This window comes from Procambarus clarkii, chromosome 50, assembly GCF_040958095.1.
Source record: "Procambarus clarkii isolate CNS0578487 chromosome 50, FALCON_Pclarkii_2.0, whole genome shotgun sequence".
NCBI classification, from domain to species: Eukaryota; Metazoa; Arthropoda; class Malacostraca; order Decapoda; family Cambaridae; genus Procambarus; species Procambarus clarkii.
In genome coordinates, this window is record NC_091199.1 from 25,336,955 (window position 1) to 25,357,450 (window position 20,496).

The 20,496-nt window shown below is 41.1% G+C and overlaps 1 protein-coding gene across 1 annotated transcript in view; it reads right to left on the reverse strand.

Annotated features, from left to right (window-relative positions):
- LOC123772788 (angiopoietin-related protein 1-like) overlaps nucleotides 1–20,496 on the reverse strand; it is a 203,915-nt gene that overhangs the window by 88,133 nt on the left and 95,286 nt on the right. The window contains exon 3 of the mRNA XM_069303734.1: nucleotides 9,489–9,610. Coding sequence (XP_069159835.1) covers nucleotides 9,489–9,610 — 122 coding nt within the window. The remainder of the gene's footprint in view (nucleotides 1–9,488; nucleotides 9,611–20,496) is intronic.

Consider the following 20,496-nt stretch of genomic DNA (forward strand, 5'->3'; position numbering starts at 1 on the left):
ACCTCAAAATTCCTAATCTTGCTATACAAATCAGCTAACTTGTTTATAAGCCATCAGTCACAAATACAAGCATACATACCTGTACATACTCCACAACCCATAAATTCATAGAGAATAGCTTGTTTTTGCTACCATTGCCCCATTTATCAGATGTAATTTATGCCATATGAATCCCTAAAATGCATTAAGAACAAAATTTTAGTAACCCCACAGCTCATTCACCCCCAAGTAATCTTAATTATTTGTACTGATAGTTTATATTTATGCATACCTGTTACGGCCCTCTCGGGACGCAACGGGGTTCTCACTCTGATGTTGTTAGAGGAAGATATATGTATCCGTTCCCAAGCCAGTAGTGGCTATCAAGGGATGAGATCCGTGACGCAAGTAACTTAAAGGGAGTAGGGAAAGAAAGCTAAGAACTTAATATAATATAATGTTCACCATCACCGTTTAAATATATAGAATAAAAGAGTACACAAGGGGGAGGGGTATTAACACTTTACAAGGGGATCGTGCACAATCTAGTCTTCTGCTGAAGACTCTTGATCAAGAAGCTAGGTGCTGAGTCCGCGGTGCTTTCTTCGTGGCCTCAAGACGTGTCCTCTGAGAACGCCGAGCCTACCCTGGCCACAGGTCAGCCACAACACAGGTCCACTGGGGGCACCGTCGTGGAGGCCGTCAACCACACGTCCAGCAGGTCTGCTGGCAGGTACTGAGCCACCAAGGCTGGTACGGCCACTCCACGAACGATAAAAGGGGTACGCCCTAGACAGGAGTCTCGTGTGATATCACCAATCACCCTCCTGTCCTCAATACCCCAGTGGATTATCGTCTCCAACCGTCGGTCCCGGGTAAATCCTTTCACTGCCACTCCACTGGCAGGCTTAACACACCACAGTGTTCTTCCGGGGGGACGACGTCACAACAGTTGCAGCAAACTTCACAGTATGGAGACTGGCTGCCTCGGGTAGACTGACTCAACCTTCAACACAGTGGTCCCAGGTCGGCTCTGTAAGCAGACCCGTCATCAATAACTGGGACACTAATACACCACACTCACAGGCTCAGATACTAACACCTGACGTATCCAGTCCATAGATGGCGCTGTCGTCGGAGCACCACCTCACCAGAGGTCAGGAGCGGCGGTGTCGAGCGCTGAACCAGACTGGAAACTGGTCCTCGAGGCCAGTACACGCTGTCCTCACTAGGTGTCGTCGTTCGTTTGGCGGGGGTTTCGGGAGCTGACCCACAGATGGCGTGTTTGTCACTGCTCCAGGCTCGGACGCTGGATCCGGGTTCGTAACACCTCCCCACCAAAAAGAATTTGGTTTGGGGTTCTATAAAAAGAAACACAAACCAAGTTAGTACGACGACACAACTCCAAATGGACACGCATGCTTTATGATCTGGAATTGCGAGGCTGTCTCGTCTACAGAATTGTCCTACTGGGCAATTCCGGCACAATGGGAACTTGCAGATTGAAGGCGATGTCCTGTCTGGTGTAACCTTCCACGTCTCCACTGCGATGTCAAGCAGGGGCGTCATCTCACATGTCTCAAGGAAGGATCGGTGTAGACACGATCTGGGGCGTCTCGACACTTCCCTGCGTCGTGGCACCGATGATGGCTGATCCCAGACGGTATTTCTAGTACCGGTCCGGTGGTCCTTCAGGGAGACAGGAACCTGGAATACAGGGGTCAGATAATTCAGAGTGATCGCGACAGTGGGTAAGTCAATACTTGCGGCATACCCTACTAGGTCCACTCCTAGTCTCAACGGGGCTGTTTGCACGTCGCAGATGGCATTCGCTCTGCCACCGTCAGGTCGACCAACGTTCCGTATAACGCTGCATTGAGGCTCAGCTATCACGCGAGGGGTGTCAACCTGTCGGAAACAGTCACTCATATTATCACATGTCGTACCTCCTGTATCAATTATCACCTTCCAGGTCCCTCCTTCAACTGCAACACCTGCAGTCCAAATCTCCAATCCCTGGGACCTCTTCACGATGTTCATGGGGGCCATCATTCGTCGGGTCCTCCACCGGTCCTCACTGAGAGCACAAACAAGAACACATACGAAAAACAAACAAAATACCGATAGGAAACATTTGGTAAGTCGAGAGATAAGTTTCCTGAGCTTGTCATGTCCATAGCCGGCACCATCCACTAGCCTGGCTTGGACCAAAGAGGGCACTAGACCTTTTGAACACACCTCACATACCTCTGACGTCTGGGGAATCTCTGGCTGGTCCACTACACACTGTAACTTGCCATACCGCAAGCACACCTCAGCCTTCGCCCCAGACTCGTTGGTATCCGTGGGTGTCTGCACACAAGGCCTCTCTTCTAGCTCAGGTACTTCTGCCATCGTAACCTCATGTTTCTTGGCGAGAGAAAAATCAGGAGGCACTGCTAGATCGTTCTCCATCTGTAGGCGAGAGGACAAATTAAACATAGTTACATCCGTGTCTGTCTTTACCTGGACATTACCATTGCCTGTTACCTCAGACCGTGCTGTTCCGGTAGACTCGTCCGCAACCTTGGGATGATTGATGCTCCAATCGGTCACCAAGTCGTTGGCTAGTACCACGTCAATCCCAGCCACAGGGAGGGTATCGACTACTGCCAACGCACATGTGCCGCTGAAATAAGGCGTGTCGAGATGTACTGGCACTAAGGGGGCGATGTACTGCGTCCTTGGAAACCCAACCAGGACAACCTCTTGTCTCCCGTTCACACTTACTCCCTCGGGTACCGAGTTCTTCACGATCAGGGACTGGGCTGCTCCACTATCTCTGAGCACTACTACAGATCTACCAGTATGATCACTCGATACATACCCGGTTGAAGTGTGAGGGGCCAACAAACTTGGTCCTTCCTGCGTCGTCGTAGACTGGTTTCCTACTGGTGGTGTAACACAGCTCATCATCATCACCTCCCTACGTGCGCTGCCACCTCTTCTGCCTCGGCACCTAGCAGCTATATGCCCTTTCTGCCCACAAGTCCAGCACACCATATTCCTCCTCGGGCTCCGGTGTTTCGGACTGTTAGGACTTGTTCTTCGAGGGCTACTTGGGGGCGTCTTCTTAGTACTTTGTGGGACGGGTCTTTCTTCTTCATCATGAAGTCTGTCGAACCGGCTCTGGTAATTCCTTGGGACGTACTTAGCAGACGGCCTATGAGTCAGGATGTACTCTTCAGCCATGGTGGCTGCTGCACTCAAGGTCTCTACCTGCTGTTCCTCTAAGTACGTCTTGAGGTCTCCAGACAAACAATCCTTGAAGTCCTCGAGCAGAATCAGCTGCTCGAGGTCTTCCCTGGTCTCCACCTTCCGAGAGGCACACCATTCCTGGAACAGTCGCTCCTTGATTGTAGCGAATTCGGTGAAAGTGTGCTCTGAGGTCTTCTTCAGGTTTCTGAACTTTTGCCTATACGCCTCAGGTACCAATTGGTACGCCATGAGCACAACCTTCTTCACCTTGTCATAATCGCTGGAGTCGTCAAGGGATAACGTAGAGTAGGCGATTTGGGCCTTCCCAGTCAAGACTGACTGTATCATGATGGCCCAATTCTCCCTTGGCCACTCCAAAGAGGCAGCGACTTTCTCGAAGGCTGCAAAGAACTTTGACACTTCCTTCTCATGGAATTTGGGGACCATTTTGATGTTGCGTACCGGATCGAAGCTACTGGTGTCCGTTGTTTGCCTCCGACCACCGCCTAATCGCAAAACTTCTAGTTCATGTTGTCTCTCTCTTTCCTCTTTGTCTCGTCGTTCTTGTCTGTCTCGTTCTTCTCTTTCTCGCTCTCGTTCTTCTCTCTCTCGCTCTCGTTCTTCTCTCTCTCGTCTCTCTTCTCTTTCTCGTTCTTCTCTTTCTCTCTCTCTTTTCTCTTCTCTTTCTAATTCTAAACGCCTCATCGCCAATTCTTTTTCTTTCATCTCCATTTCTTTATCTTTTAATTCCCGTTCTAATTCTAACTTCTTCCACTCTATCTCACGATTGATCTCTAGGGCACGCATTTTGACTGTTAGGAAGCTGATATTAAGCTCACCTGCATCACTGTCAATGTCACTGCCCTTATCTTCCTTTTCCGTGGAAGCTATTTCCTCACCTTCCCTTGTACTAGGAGTCTCGCTTCCCTGTTTCTCTTCTGCCTTCAGGTGCCGGTGAACCTTGGACAAGATCTCCACACGGGAATCACTGGCACGGATCTTGATCTCCAGGTAGGCGCTCACTAGTACAAGCTCTGGTTTGCTCAAATATTTCAATCTGGCAAGACAATCCTCTCTGTTCAGAAAAGCCTGAACCTCGTCCAGATCATCGATGGTAGCTTTGTCTGCCATTGTCACAGATGGACCACTTTGCACTTAACACGCTGCTTACACGTTAGCACTTAACGCACCGAGCACTGTTCTACGCCAATATTGCACTTTATCGCACCAAACACTGCACTTGCCAATATTGCAAGTAATCACTTCGGGCACCACATTACCCAATATTGAACTGAGTCCAAGCGAACACTTCGCTCTACAATATTGCACCGAATCACTGAGCACCGCACTAGTCAATATTGCACTTAGTCACTGAGCACCGCACAGGACGTATAACGTCACAATCGTCACACACAGGGGGAATTATTTACAGGGATTACGCCACTTCACCACCCCTGTCAAACATACTTAACAAGGGGACGGATCCCGCTGGGGATGCCAATTATGTTACGGCCCTCTCGGGACGCAACGGGGTTCTCACTCTGATGTTGTTAGAGGAAGATATATGTATCCGTTCCCAAGCCAGTAGTGGCTATCAAGGGATGAGATCCGTGACGCAAGTAACTTAAAGGGAGTAGGGAAAGAAAGCTAAGAACTTAATATAATATAATGTTCACCATCACCGTTTAAATATATAGAATAAAAGAGTACACAAGGGGGAGGGGTATTAACACTTTACAAGGGGATCGTGCACAATCTAGTCTTCTGCTGAAGACTCTTGATCAAGAAGCTAGGTGCTGAGTCCGCGGTGCTTTCTTCGTGGCCTCAAGACGTGTCCTCTGAGAACGCCGAGCCTACCCTGGCCACAGGTCAGCCACAACACAGGTCCACTGGGGGCACCGTCGTGGAGGCCGTCAACCACACGTCCAGCAGGTCTGCTGGCAGGTACTGAGCCACCAAGGCTGGTACGGCCACTCCACGAACGATAAAAGGGGTACGCCCTAGACAGGAGTCTCGTGTGATATCACCAATCACCCTCCTGTCCTCAATACCCCAGTGGATTATCGTCTCCAACCGTCGGTCCCGGGTAAATCCTTTCACTGCCACTCCACTGGCAGGCTTAACACACCACAGTGTTCTTCCGGGGGGACGACGTCACAACAGCTGCAGCAAACTTCACAGTATGGAGACTGGCTGCCTCGGGTAGACTGACTCAACCTTCAACACAGTGGTCCCAGGTCGGCTCTGTAAGCAGACCCGTCATCAATAACTGGGACACTAATACACCACACTCACAGGCTCAGATACTAACACCTGACGTATCCAGTCCATAGATGGCGCTGTCGTCGGAGCACCACCTCACCAGAGGTCAGGAGCGGCGGTGTCGAGCGCTGAACCAGACTGGAAACTGGTCCTCGAGGCCAGTACACGCTGTCCTCACTAGGTGTCGTCGTTCGTTTGGCGGGGGTTTCGGGAGCTGACCCACAGATGGCGTGTTTGTCACTGCTCCAGGCTCGGACGCTGGATCCGGGTTCGTAACAATACCAATCAGCAAGGCAACCATATTATGCAAGCAAGTTCATAATATTATTAAATACTCACCTACATACTAATCAAATGAATAAACCAGGGTGTATATGTCCCATCGAAAAATAAATATATTGTAATTATTCATAAAAAGCTGAGGTTGTGATAAGGTACCCAAAAAAAATATAAATTTAACATCATTCACACAAAATGCAACACTTACTCTTGCACTAAAAATACACGAAATCAAAAACACAGTATATACATAGGGTATGGAAAACATAGACACATAAAAACATAGACACACTTACATTCAATATAGCATCTACGCACAAAGTATTTCCACACTAGATTACATTTACACAAAAAATACAGCATTTACACACCTAATATGCTATTTATGCACAAAATATATTATTTACACACAAAATATGCCATTCACACATAAAATATGTCATTTATAGAGAAAAGATGTCATTTACACACAAAATATGTTAGTTGCAAACAAAATATACCATTTACACGAATATTGCATGTACAGTCAAAGTATTGCATGTATTGCAAAGTATTGCATGTATTCCATTTACCCAAAATATTGTATTTGCACAAATATTGCATATTGCTTATACATTTAGACAATCAAAATACGCTCTCACTAAAATTTCTCAATTTCATAAACATAATTTTCACAAAATACCCACACATTGTCTCATAAATCAAAAATACACTTGCACACTTACACATGATGATCTATTTTTTTTTCAGATTACATATACAGAACTTACACAAACGCACAATTTGCACACAAAAATACAGTTGCACCAGTTCTACTTCAACAAATTAGAAACTCAAGTTGCATAAAATGCACTATTCGCACAAACGATTATAAAACTCTGACAATTATTACGCAAACTGTGTAATTATTACACATCTTTGCAAGTTTAATACAAGCAAACTTGCTATATAATTTTTTTCCAGATTACATATACAGAACTTAGACAAATGCACAATTTGCACACACAAATACAGTTGCACCAGTTCTACTTCAGCAAATTAAAAACACAACTTACATAAAATGCATTATTCACACAAACGATTATAAAACATGGACAATTATTACACAAACTGTGTAATTATTACACATCTTTGCACGATTAAAACAAGCAAACTTGCTATATAATTACGTAACTTGTGCAATGACAATCAATACACAACAGGTGTAAATACACAATTCGTGCATATGCAATTACACAACATGCGCAATTAATACGCAACTTGTACACATATTAAACATCTTTAGTAATTATTATTATTACACAACTTGCATAAAATACAATCAAATACATATCCAGTACAAAATACATACAATATATAACTAGCCCAAATATGTAAATACACAACTAGAACAAATACAATTCACACAAATACAATCACAACATTAATACACAACTTGCACAAAATATAATCAATACACAACTAGCCCCAATGTGAACAATACATAACTAGCGCATATACATTAAATTCACAACTACATAACTCCACAAATACACATACAAAACATATACAATTAATAAACATAACTTGCACAAACAATACTCAATTTATAGGAAATATAATCAATGCATAATTGCAATAATCATACAACTTATGCAAAATACTTAATCTGCACAATTAATATACACAACTTGCACAACTATAATAATTGTGCTATATGTACAAAACTATCACAGCCAACTAGGTCAAACAATACACAATTTGCATAATATCTGCCTAGGTGTGATTAATAGGTCATTTATACTATGCTGGGTTTGACCAACTCCCCAAAAGTCAGAATTTCACATGAAAGAATGGTACATCTGACTTCCTATGAGCTCAATATAAAACACATTTACCATAAATGTTTCACCATTATTAGTACTAAACTATTCATCTAACATATGTCCATTGTTTTTAATGTCTTATTAATTCCCACCTCGTTACATCCTCTCCAATCATGCCACCTATATTTATTAATGCAAACCAACTAACAGACTTATTTGTTCTAGCCTTAGTTATGTTAGGGCAGGTGGGGTTGGGTGAAGTCAGTAATTTATTTGACATTTTATGCCAATTTATTACATCCCATCAAAAATGCATCCTATTAAATCCTAAATTCACCTAAATGTATCAAAAAATTATACTTATACTGCACAAATTTAACCAAATTCAACCAAGCAATAGCTAAACTAAGTAAATATAACCATCCCATATCCTCACATACAAGCCTATGTCACCTCTGTCCATTCATTACATGAGTTAGCTATAGCTTCAATCTCCCAAAATATGAAAATATACACAATTTTTGAACATGCTAGTTCATTAGCCCTAAGATATTATATATCCTATCCTACACAACCTCACCTAACATATCCAAAGCTAGATTTGATTAAAGTTGGCAAAATTTATGCTGCCCCACCTAAATTCTACCTAATTAATGGCAATTTACACCATGGTACATCTGGTGTACTAAGGAGGAGCTGGTACATCTGGTACACCATGGTACATCTGGTACAAAGAGGGAGCCGGTCGGCCGATGCGGACAGCACGCGGGACTTGTGATCCTGTGGTCCTGGATTCGATCCCAGGCGCCGGCGAGAAACAATGGGCAGAGTTTCTTTCACCCTATGCCCCTGTTACCTAGCAGTAAAATAGGTACCTGGGTTTTAGTCAGCTGTCACGGGCTGCTTCCTGGGGGTGGAGGCCTGGTCGAGGACCGGCCGCGGGGACACTAAAGCCCCGAAATCATCTCAAGATAACCATATATAACCCAAATGTTTTGTATCTTAGCATAGCCAAAGTCAATTTTACCCCAAGTTTTTCACGTATTCCATCCTACCCTACACGTTATTACCAAACCTAACCTAGCATATCCAATGCTAGATTTGAATAAAGGTTGGTAAAATTTGTGCTTATCCACCTAAATTCAACCTAATTTAAAAAAATTCTACCATATATACCCAATATGTTTTGTATCATAGCACAGCCAAAGCCCATTTACCCAATTTTTTCACATATTCCAACCTACCCTACACAACCTTACCTAACCTGAATGATTCAAAGCTAGATTTTATTAAAGTTTGGGAAAGTTAAGCTATCCCTACCAAATTTGAGACAATTTCCACCAAGTATACCCAAATGTTGTGTATCATAACGCAGCCAAAGGCCATTTTACCTACTTTTTCACCCATTCCATCTAAACTTCCAATATCCGACATCCAGTCTTGGCACAACATCTCCCATTCCCAGGACTATTTCATAGAGATAATGCTGTGTCCGTCTGGCCATTTCCAGTTTCCACACTAGTTTTCATCATTAATCCTACCAAACCAAACCTAACCTAACCTATCCTAACACAACATTTAGAAAATTATCCGAAATACTCCAATTTGTATGAATTCCACTAAATTTATCCTAATTATATCAAACCAAAATTCCCCAAATTTTACTAAATATACCTATGCACATCACATTCAGAGCATGAGTTAACTGTTAGAGCTGTTATTGTCTACTTCCAACTTTTTTTCAAGTTTTCCCCGTCGTGCACTAATACAATAACCAAGAGATAACATTAACTTTATTATATTATACAAATGGTCCCCTTACAGGAGAAAGTAAATAATATTTCCTACAGGAATATATATTGTAAATGGTGGACAATAAAAACAATATCCTCGCCCCAAAACGACATCTGAGAAGAACAAACTTACCTTCCCAGAGATCATTGTCTCTGTCGATGGTGGAGAACTTCATTCCACTGTGGTTGTCGTTCCGTACAAGGACGTCCCCCATGGTACTGTCTTCCTGGTACCAGTCCACTAGCAGCTGGTACCTGGTCCAAGGTATGAGATGATGAGGGGTACCAGGCAAAACACAGTTAGAGGTGCAGGTACCAGGTCCATGAAAGGAGATGAGAGAGGTACCAAAGAACACATAGTTAGAGGAGCAGCTACCTTGTCCGTGATAGGAGATGAGACCAGGCAATACGCAGTTAGAGGTGCAGGTACCTGGTCCATGGAAGGAGATGAGGAGAGGTACCAGGCAACACATAGAGGTGCAGGTACCTGGTCGATGGTAGCAGATAAGAAAGGTACCAGGCAAAACATAGATAGAGGTGCAGGTACCTGGTCCATGGTAGGAGATGAAAGAGGTACCAGGGACCCCATAGTTAAAGGTGCAGGTACCTGGTCCTTGTTAGGAGATGAGAGAGGTACCAGATAACACATAAGTAGTAGTGCAGGAACCTAGTCCATGTAACGAGATGAGAAAGAAAACAGATATCCCATAGTTAGTGATGCAGGAACCTGGTCCATGGTAAGAGATGAGAGAGATACCAGAAAACACACATCTACAGGTACAGTTACCTGGTTCACATTAGGAGATGAGAAAGGTACCATACAACACATAGACGTGCACTTACCTGGTCCTGGGAGGAGATGAGAGAGGTACCAGGCAACACATAGTTAGAGGTGCAGGTACCTGGTAGATGGTAGAAGATGAGAGAGGTACCAGACAACACACAGTTAGAGGTGCAGATACCTGGCCCCAGGTTGGAGATGAGAGAGGTATAAGGCAACACATAGAGGTGCAGGTACCTAGTCCATGGCATGAGATGAGAGAAGTACCAGACATCAGAGAGATAGAGATGCAGGTACCTGGTCCATAGTAGGAGATGAGAGAGGTACCAGGCAACACATAGTTAGAGGTGCAGGTACCTGGCCCATGGTAGGAGATGAGAGGTACCAGGAAACACACAGTTAGAGGTGCAGGTACCTGGTCCATGGAAAGAGTTGAGATAGAAACCAGGCAACGCATAGTTTGAGGTGCGGATACCTGGAACATGGAAGGAAATGAGAGACGTACCAGGCAACAAATAGAGGTGCAGGTACCTGGTTCATTTTAGGAGATGAAAGAGGTACCAGGCAACACACACTTAGAGGTGCAGGTACCTGGTCCATGGTAGGAGATGAAAGAAGTACCAGGCATCACATAGTAAGAGATGAAGGTACCTTGTTGGATTATCTGGGGCTTGAACTTATATATTAAATTATTTGATTATTATATTTAAATAAATCGAAGGACCACCGACTTTTGAGAAAAGAGGGAAAACGAATAATGGTGATTACTAGATTGACACTAGAGAACGAGTGCCTATGGGTAATAATTAAATGAATAATCACTTGAAAATAATGAATAGACTGTATTATTAATTAATTAAAGTCAAAGCCTCAAATATCAACATTGGAGGGGGGGGGTATTTCTAGAAGTTCATATATATCTAGGAACCAGTGTGGTTCGTCACTAGCTCATTGTTGAGTTAGTAACCTAGTAAATCTAAACTAAAATAGATTAAAAAATATGATACCTCAAATAATGAATATTAAAGATTATGAATTATTGAGCAACAGTAAGAGCAAACACACAAATTACCAAATCATAAATTCTGGCAATAAATTATTCACTGTAAAGATCCTATATGAATTATATGGAAATCAGTAAGGCACTGTAGAACACGTGAATAAGTAATTGTTGACTATTGGTTGAGTTGCAACGTAATTCTTGTTGGAAAACTCTTCAGTCACTACCACGCGTCTCGCTACTCTTGTCGCCAGGAATGCCTAGTGTCCCATGGCGTCTCCGCCCTCCCTCAACCCGTCTCTCGCATTCACCACAGAAATTACTAATCACGGATAATTCTTTTCCGCGTAATTACTGATGTAATACGCTAATGAGAACTGGGTTGCAATTATAGGGAATTAAATAATATCATATTCTCGTTAAATGATGTTAAACGAGAAATGGAGAGGATGTTTATTCCCTCCATAGCATTCGTACGTAACAGATGAAACTGCTACTAGATAATAATTTCAGTTAATAACTTTCGGTTTTGGATAATTGGGAGTCATATTATCCGTAGTTAATTATTACATTGAATACTGATAATTTTAGAGAACCACATTCAATTCTCTAACATATTGGTAATAAACGTGTCTAGATAGACATTATCTGACGCAATTTTGTTACTCGATGTCGTGAGAATTCTAGTACTAATGCGCAGATAACGAGGTGGCGGATGACTTGGCGAGACGTGCCACATCAAAACCACAAGTTGACATTGAATGTGAATTCACAATGAGACAAATAAGAAGCAAAATCAGAAATATTCAGGCACAGGCAGGAGTGGAGAGGAGAGAGATAATGTATGAGAGAAGTCAAACCATGCAACACTACATGTATGTGAGTCAAAACACCCATTTCACTTATGGTAAAAGGAGAAATGCTTGGAGTGACTCTGTGTACATGCGGCTCAGGCTTGAGTACAAATATTACTGGGAATATGGGATAGATGTTCATGATAATGACACGAGGTGTAAACTATGTAGTATGTTAAGGTCTCACACCCTTGCCCATTATGTTCTTGATTGTCCGTTGATTAATGTATATAGAAACACTGAGATAAGGACTGTTCCTGAACAAATAGCCTGGATGTGTCACAACGGAAAGGTTGATGATATTCTTGAGAGATATAAGAATTTTGCACCAAGACTGTAATATTTTGTTGAATTATCTTCATGTCTCTTGCAAATTGTCTATACAGTATACCTAGGTCATAAAAGTATTTGTGTGTACGTCTGATACCATACTACTTGTGAAGGAGGAAATGTATATGTTTATCTCTCAGAATGTTTGGTAATATGTTTATTGTTAGTGATGTGTGTCTATGTATGTATTAACACATTGTACTGAATGGGGTGAGAATAGCTTGAGCTACCTCATCCCTTTGTGTGTATTTTACCTCAATAAACTTATTTCAATTTCAATTTCAATGCGCAGATAAATATTGTTAATTTATGTTGACACTACCATTAGTGAAATTAATAACTACTGTAGTTAGTATATAATAATGATGATGTATTATAATACAATGGTAGTTCGTTAGTGTTGGAAATTTCCAACATAACTCCAGGGGGGGGGGGGAAATTCGGGTCGCAGTTCAATGTGGAGTACTGACGTACTTATCCCGAAGTTAGTATTAATGTTAGTATGTTAGTCATCACATAACGGATGTCCCGTAATTGTCAAGGACATACAAGACTTTAAGTCTTGTTAAGGAACTCATGTTAAATGTAAAACATGGAATTGTAAATCATCTAAAGTTAATGACTACTAAAGCCTACAATGTACTCCTTGACTGGTGTCGCGATGACGTGTAACGGTTATGTTACTAAGTCTTAAAGTTTTGCAAACTCATAGATGCTCTAGATGGAATAATGTTATAGGTGATAGCCTACACAAACAAATTAAGGATTAAATTATACAGTTTAAGGTAACTGAGAATCCACTGTGAGGTGAATGTCTTGGGTCATTGTGACTTGTAACTGATTTGTTACTTGACATCACAACACAGCATCATCATGGTTACTCAAATTGGATGGGAAATTATTTGCTCTTAGTCAGAGCTATAATAGGCTTGTAGTTTCCGTTTGCATTGTTGAGCAGCTGCTCTAGGTGGGCGGGTGCTCGGTGGATCAGAATTGTTGTCCTCGGAAACTGTAGGTGAAGCTGGTTCTGTTAAACACTCTCGTTCTGCTAATTCGAGAGGTACCAACTTCTCTAATGTTTTTAGGGTAGTAGTGCCCCGGCACAAAACCCGTACTATCAGGATGCCTTGGTGATCTGGGTGGATAGAGACAATTTTGCCTATAGGCCATTCTGACCTGGGTCCATCACTGTCAACCAGTACTAGGTCTCCTGGTTTGAATTGAACTTTATTATAGGGGCTCGAAGATTCATAGTGGTACTCTCGTAGAGCTGTGACGTACTCTCGAGTGCACACCTCATTCCACCTTTCAATTACTCGAGAGAGATGGTGGTAACTTTCCACTAAGTCACTCCTAGTAACATCCCGCCAAACACACACCGAAACTACGACGTTGGTACAACGTTCGAACAAGTTTTAACACCTCCTAACCAGTTATAACAATCAATATAACAAGTCGTAACAACGTTCTAATACGTCATAAACACGTTAAGCCAAGATGTAACAACTTTATTACTAGTTATAACTAGCGGAAAATAGAGACAGTTTCGGTTTGTGTTTCCAGGGATGGGAAGGGTCGACAGAATCCTCTTCTGCCAAAGGTATCAGAGGGCTCAGCAGGCCTCCATGTATTAAATGTGAGGGACTCAGGGGTTCTCTCTGTGAGAAGTCATCTGATAGGTAAGTTAATGGGCGATTGTTGACTCGCGCCTCAATTTCCACGACGAGTGTTTGGAGTTCAGAGAAACTAATTTTCTGTCGATGCAAGGTCTTCCTTAAACATTTCTTGACAGTCCCTATCATACGTTCGTAGAACCCACCTTGCCAGGAGGCTCTGGGAGCAATAAATTTCCAGTGGCATTGTCGTCTCTGCATGACAGACTGCACTTCTGGATGATTCCATATCTCTCGTAGGCAGGCTTCTCCTGCCACAAAATTTGAACCATTATCAGATATCATTAGTTTGGGACAGGATCTGCGAGCTGCAAATCAACGAAAAGCTTGGATGAAGTTTCGGCACTCATGTCAGAAGTCACTTCTAGATGTACGCCTCGTGTGGTTGCACACGTGAAAAGGCAAATATAAGCTTTCACTGGTATCTTATCTGGAGTACCAGTGAGAAGCAAGGCTCCTGTGTAATCAACACCAGTGGTCTCGAAGGGACGAAGATGGACTACTCTCTCTTTAGGGAGTGGTGGAGGTCCTGGGTAAGGACACACTCGAGCGTCGTATCTTTTGCAGATTACACAGAACTTAATGATTGATTTGACAGTTTGACGACCTTGAGGAAGCCAATATTTCTGTCTTAGGTCGGTGAGAGTGTCTAACACTCCACCATGCAAAGTACCATATTGATGATGATGTAAAACTAGAAGTTTTGTAATAACGAAAAAGCAAATAATATTATAATAGGAGTTATATATAGGCCACCAAATTTAGACAGAATGGAAGCAAAGCATCTATGGGATGAAATATCTAGAGCATCTAGATCTAACAGTATTTATGTCATGGGTGACTTTAATTTTAGTGGAATAAACAGGTTGAACGTAACAGGGAATAATGAAGCAGAAGATTTTCTAGATTTAATTGACGATTGCTTTCTTACGCAACACATTAAGGAACCAATGCGGGAAAATAATATTTTAGATTTAGTGTTTACTAACAGGGAAACACAAATTAAGGACATCGAAATAGGGAATGAGCTAGTGAATAGTGATCATAAAGCAATCAGATTTAGCATAGAATGGAATAGATCTGCAGGAGAAAATTCTGTTAAAGTACCTGATTTTCGAAAAGCTATTTTCAATAACCTAAGAAATTTATTGGGTCAAATAGATTGGAAAGTCTTGGGTATGGGGTGTGGGCCGGTCTTGGAGCTAGACGTGAACCCAGCGATAGGTGATGTAAAAGGGGTTTTCGATGTGGACTCAAAATATAACCTATTTAAAAATATTCTAAGCGAAGCCCAGGAATGTAGTATACCATATAAATACTCTGATATCCAAAGTGGATATCTAAGGATCTGAAGAACCTTATTGGTAAAAAGAGAGCGAAGTACAAAAGGATTAAGAATGGGGAAGTCAGTTTAGAACAGGAATTCGTATAACTGGTTAGAAATACTAAAAAAGAGATAAGGAAAGCAAAAAGAAACTATGAAGTTCGCATAGCAGAGCAAGCAAAGACAAATCCTAAAGGGTTTTTCCAGTTATACCGGACAAAGATTAGGGAGAGGATAGGTCCATTAAAAACTGAGACAGGTCAAATAACAGGTAATGATGAAGAGATGAGTAGTATTTTTAATCAATATTTTATATCTGTATTTACTAAAGAGGAACTTAACAATATGCCTTCAGCCGAACAAGTATATGTGGGTGGGGACGAGGACAGGTTGACTAGTTTAGCAGTTACCAGGAAGGATGTAATTAAACAAATAGTTAAACACAAACCAAACAAACCCCCAGGGCCGGATGAAGTGTTTGCCAAGGTGCTTAAAGAATGCAAAGAGGAGACCCACTGTCTACCATATTTAATAAATCAATAGTGTTAGGCAGAGTGCCAGAGTTATGGAAAGTTGCTAATGTGATACCAATTTTTAAGAATGGAGATAGATCACTTGCGTCAAACTATCGACCAATTAGCCTAACGTCTATTGTGGGAAAGTTACTTGAATCGATAATTGCAAATAAAATTCGTCTTCATCTTGAAAAACACAAATTAATAAATGAGTCGCAACATGGTTTTACAAATGGCCGTTCATGTTTAACAAATTTGCTATCTTTTTATTCCAGTATAGTTGAGGCAGTTGATAGTGGTAAGGATTGTGATGTTGTGTACCTTGACTTTAACAAAGCTTTTGATACGGTGCCACATGAAAGACTGATTAAAAAAATAGAGGCTCATGGTATTGGAAGTGCTATATTAAGTTATATCGGAGGTGCTATATTAAGTTGCCAAGGTCTTAACAAGACCTTGGCAAAACCGACAACTAATAGCCTACACCTAAGGACTTTTAACGCATTTGACGTATTAGAGGACGAGTGCTGTGGTGAATCTTTGCCTCCAAAGAGGAGGCAAAGCAACGAGGAGCATTGAAGCGCAGGTCCCTCAAACTGCTCGAAAGGAAAAGGGAGAATCGAAGCGAATTTTGGTTGTGGGAGATTCCCAGGTGAGGTATTTAGACAGAACGTTTTGTGCCAGAGATAGGGGGAACAGATTAAGGGTTTGCTATCCGGGAGCTGGAATTGGTGATATTGTTGGAAACATGAATGATATTATGATGGGAAATGGAAACAAACCCATTATTTGTATTAGTGCAGGGGGTAATGATGTTGGGCGAGTTAGGAGTGAGGAACTAATACACAGATTCACGACAGCCATTGAATTAGTTAGGAGCAATCGAGGAATCCCGATCATATGTGGCACTCTTCCAAGAAAAGGAGTGGGAAATGAATGGATGTCGAGGGCAATTGGTGTCAATTGCCGGCTGGAAAGATATTGCAAATCAAATGCAATATCTTTCAAAGACAACTGGGAACACTTCTATGGAAGAAATGAAATGTATGCTCGTGATGGGGTGCATCTATCGAGGGCTGGGGTTGTTGCTGTTGCGAACTCGTTGGAAGAAGTGGTTAGAGGTGTTTGTTTGGGTTTAAACTGTTAGTAGATAGAGGTATGGGAATTGATTTGGAGGAAGGAGGTAATAAAAGTATGTGTTTGTGGGAGAAAGGAATTGGCAAAATGATCAGGGAAAGAGAAGGGCCTCAAAATAACAATTCACTTAGGGTATATTACACTAACAGTAGAAGTCTAAGAAATAAAATTAACGAATTAAATGCTCTTGTCTGCACAGAAAAAATAGATATTATTGTACTTACCGAAACGAGGATGAATGTAGAAAATAGAGAACTATTAGCTGAATATCAAATAAATGGATTCAAACTATTTCACACAGATAGATATATTAGACGAGGAGGTGGAGTAGCCATATATGTTAGGGACAATTTGAAATGTAGTCTCAAAGAGGGAATCAAAACTGAGCCACACACAGAAACTATTTGGATAGAATTAAACGAAAAAGCTAATAATATTATAATAGGAGTTATATATAGGCCACCAAATTTAGACAGAATGGAAGCAAAGCATCTATGGGATGAAATATCTAGAGCATCTAGATCTAACAGTATTTATGTCATGGGTGACTTTAATTTTAGTGGAATAAACTGGTTGAACAAAACAGGGGATAGTGAAGCAGAAGATTTTCTAGAATTAATTGACGATTGCTTTTTTACGCAACACATTAAGGAACCAACACGGGAAAATAATATTTTAGATTTAGTGTTAACTAACAAGGAAACACAAATTAATGACATCGAAATAGGGAGTGAGCTAGGAAACAGTGATCACAAAGAAATCAGATTTAGCATAGAATGGAATAGACCTGTAGGAGAAAATTCTGTTAAAGTGCCAGATTTTCGTAAAGCTGATTTTAATAGCCTAAGAAATTTTATGAGTCAAATTGATTGGAAAGTCTTGGGTATGGGGTGTGGGCCGGTCTTGGAGCGAGACATGAACCCAGCGATAGGTGACTTAAATGGGGATTTCGATGTGGATTCAATATATAACTTATTTAAGAATATTATAAACAAAGCACAGGCGCGTAGTATACCATACAAATTGAATAGATCGAATACTAATGACCCAAAGTGGATAACAAAGAATTTGAAGAACCTTATAGGTAAAAAGAGAGCTTGGTACAAAAGGATTAAAAATGGGGAGGCCACTTTAGAACAGGAATTCGTACAACTGGTTAGAAATGTTAAAAAAGAGATAAGGAAAGCAAAAAGAAACTATGAAGTTCGCATAGCAGGGTAAGCAAAGACAAATTCTAAAGGGTTTTTTCAGTTATATCGTACTAAGACTAGGGAAAGGATAGGTCCATTAAAAACTGAGACAGGTCAAATAACAGGTAATGATGAAGAGATGAGTAGTATTTTTAATCAATATTTTATATCTGTATTTACTAAAGAGGAACTTAACAATTTGCCTTTAGCCGAACAAGTATATGTGGGTGGGGACGAGGACAGGTTGACTAGTTTAGCAGTTACCAGGGAGGATGTAATTAAACAAATAGTTAAACACAAACCAAACAAACCCCCAGGGCCGGATGAAGTGTTTGCCAAGGTGCTTAAAGAATGCAAAGAGGAGACCCACTGTCTACCATATTTAATAAATCAATAGTGTTAGGCAGAGTGCCAGAGTTATGGAAAGTTGCTAATGTGATACCAATTTTTAAGAATGGAGATAGATCACTTGCGTCAAACTATCGACCAATTAGCCTAACGTCTATTGTGGGAAAGTTACTTGAATCGATAATTGCAAATAAAATTCGTCTTCATCTTGAAAAACACAAATTAATAAATGAGTCGCAACATGGTTTTACAAATGGCCGTTCATGTTTAACAAATTTGCTATATTTTTATTCCAGTATAGTTGAGGCAGTTGATAGTGGTAAGGATTGTGATGTCGTGTACCTTGACTTTAACAAAGCTTTTGATACGGTGCCACATGAAAGACTGATTAAAAAAATAGAGGCTCATGGTATTGGAGGTGCTATATTAAGTTATATCGGAGGTGCTATATTAAGTTGCCAAGGTCTTAACAAGACCTTGGCAAAACCAACAACTAATAGCCTACACCTAAGGACTTTTAACGCATTTGACGTATTAGAGGACGAGTGCTGTGGTGAATCTTTGCCTCCAAAGAGGAGCATTGAAGCGCAGGTCCCTCAAACTGCTCGAAAGGAAAAGGGAGAATCGAAGCGAATTTTGGTTGTGGGAGATTCCCAGGTGAGGTATTTAGACAGAACGTTTTGTGCCAGAGATAGGGGAACAGATTAAGGGTTTGCTATCCGGGAGCTGGAATTGGTGATATTGTTGGAAACATGAATGATATTATGATGGGAAATGGAAACAAACCCATTATTTGTATTAGTGCAGGGGGTAATGATGTTGGGCGAGTTAGGAGTGAGGAACTAATACACAGATTCACGACAGCCATTGAATTAGTTAGGAGCAAGGGAGGAATCCCGATCATATGTGGCACTCTTCCAAGAAAAGGAGTGGGAAATGAATGGATGTCGAGGGCAATTGGTGTCAATTGCCGGCTGGAAAGATATTGCAAATCAAATGCAATATCTTTCAAAGACAACTGGGAACACTTCTATGGAAGAAATGAAATGTATGCTCGTGATGGGGTGCATCTATCGAGGGCTGGGGTTGTTGCTGTTGCGAACTCGTTGGAAGAAGTGGTTAGAGGTGTTTGTTTGGGTTTAAACTGTTAGTAGATAGAGGTATGGGAATTGATTTGGAGGAAGGAGGTAATAAAAGTATGTGTTTGTGGGAGAAAGGAATTGGCAAAATGATCAGGGAAAGAGAAGGGCCTCAAAATAACAATTCACTTAGGGTATATTACACTAACAGTAGAAGTCTAAGAAATAAAATTAACGAATTAAATGCTCTTGTCTGCACAGAAAAAATAGATATTATTGTACTTACCGAAACGAGGATGAATGTAGAAAATAGAGAACTATTAGCTGAATATCAAATAAATGGATTCAAACTATTTCACACAGATAGATATATTAGACGAGGAGGTGGAGTAGCCATATATGTTAGGGACAATTTGAAATGTAGTCTCAAAGAGGGAATCAAAACTGAGCCACACACAGAAACTATTTGGATAGAATTAAACGAAAAAGCTAATAATATTATAATAGGAGTTATATATAGGCCACCAAATTTAGACAGAATGGAAGCAAAGCATCTATGGGATGAAATATCTAGAGCATCTAGATCTAACAGTATTTATGTCATGGGTGACTTTAATTTTAGTGGAATAAACTGGTTGAACAAAACAGGGGATAGTGAAGCAGAAGATTTTCTAGAATTAATTGACGATTGCTTTTTTACGCAACACATTAAGGAACCAACACGGGAAAATAATATTTTAGATTTAGTGTTAACTAACAAGGAAACACAAATTAATGACATCGAAATAGGGAGTGAGCTAGGAAACAGTGATCACAAAGAAATCAGATTTAGCATAGAATGGAATAGACCTGTAGGAGAAAATTCTGTTAAAGTGCCAGATTTTCGTAAAGCTGATTTTAATAGCCTAAG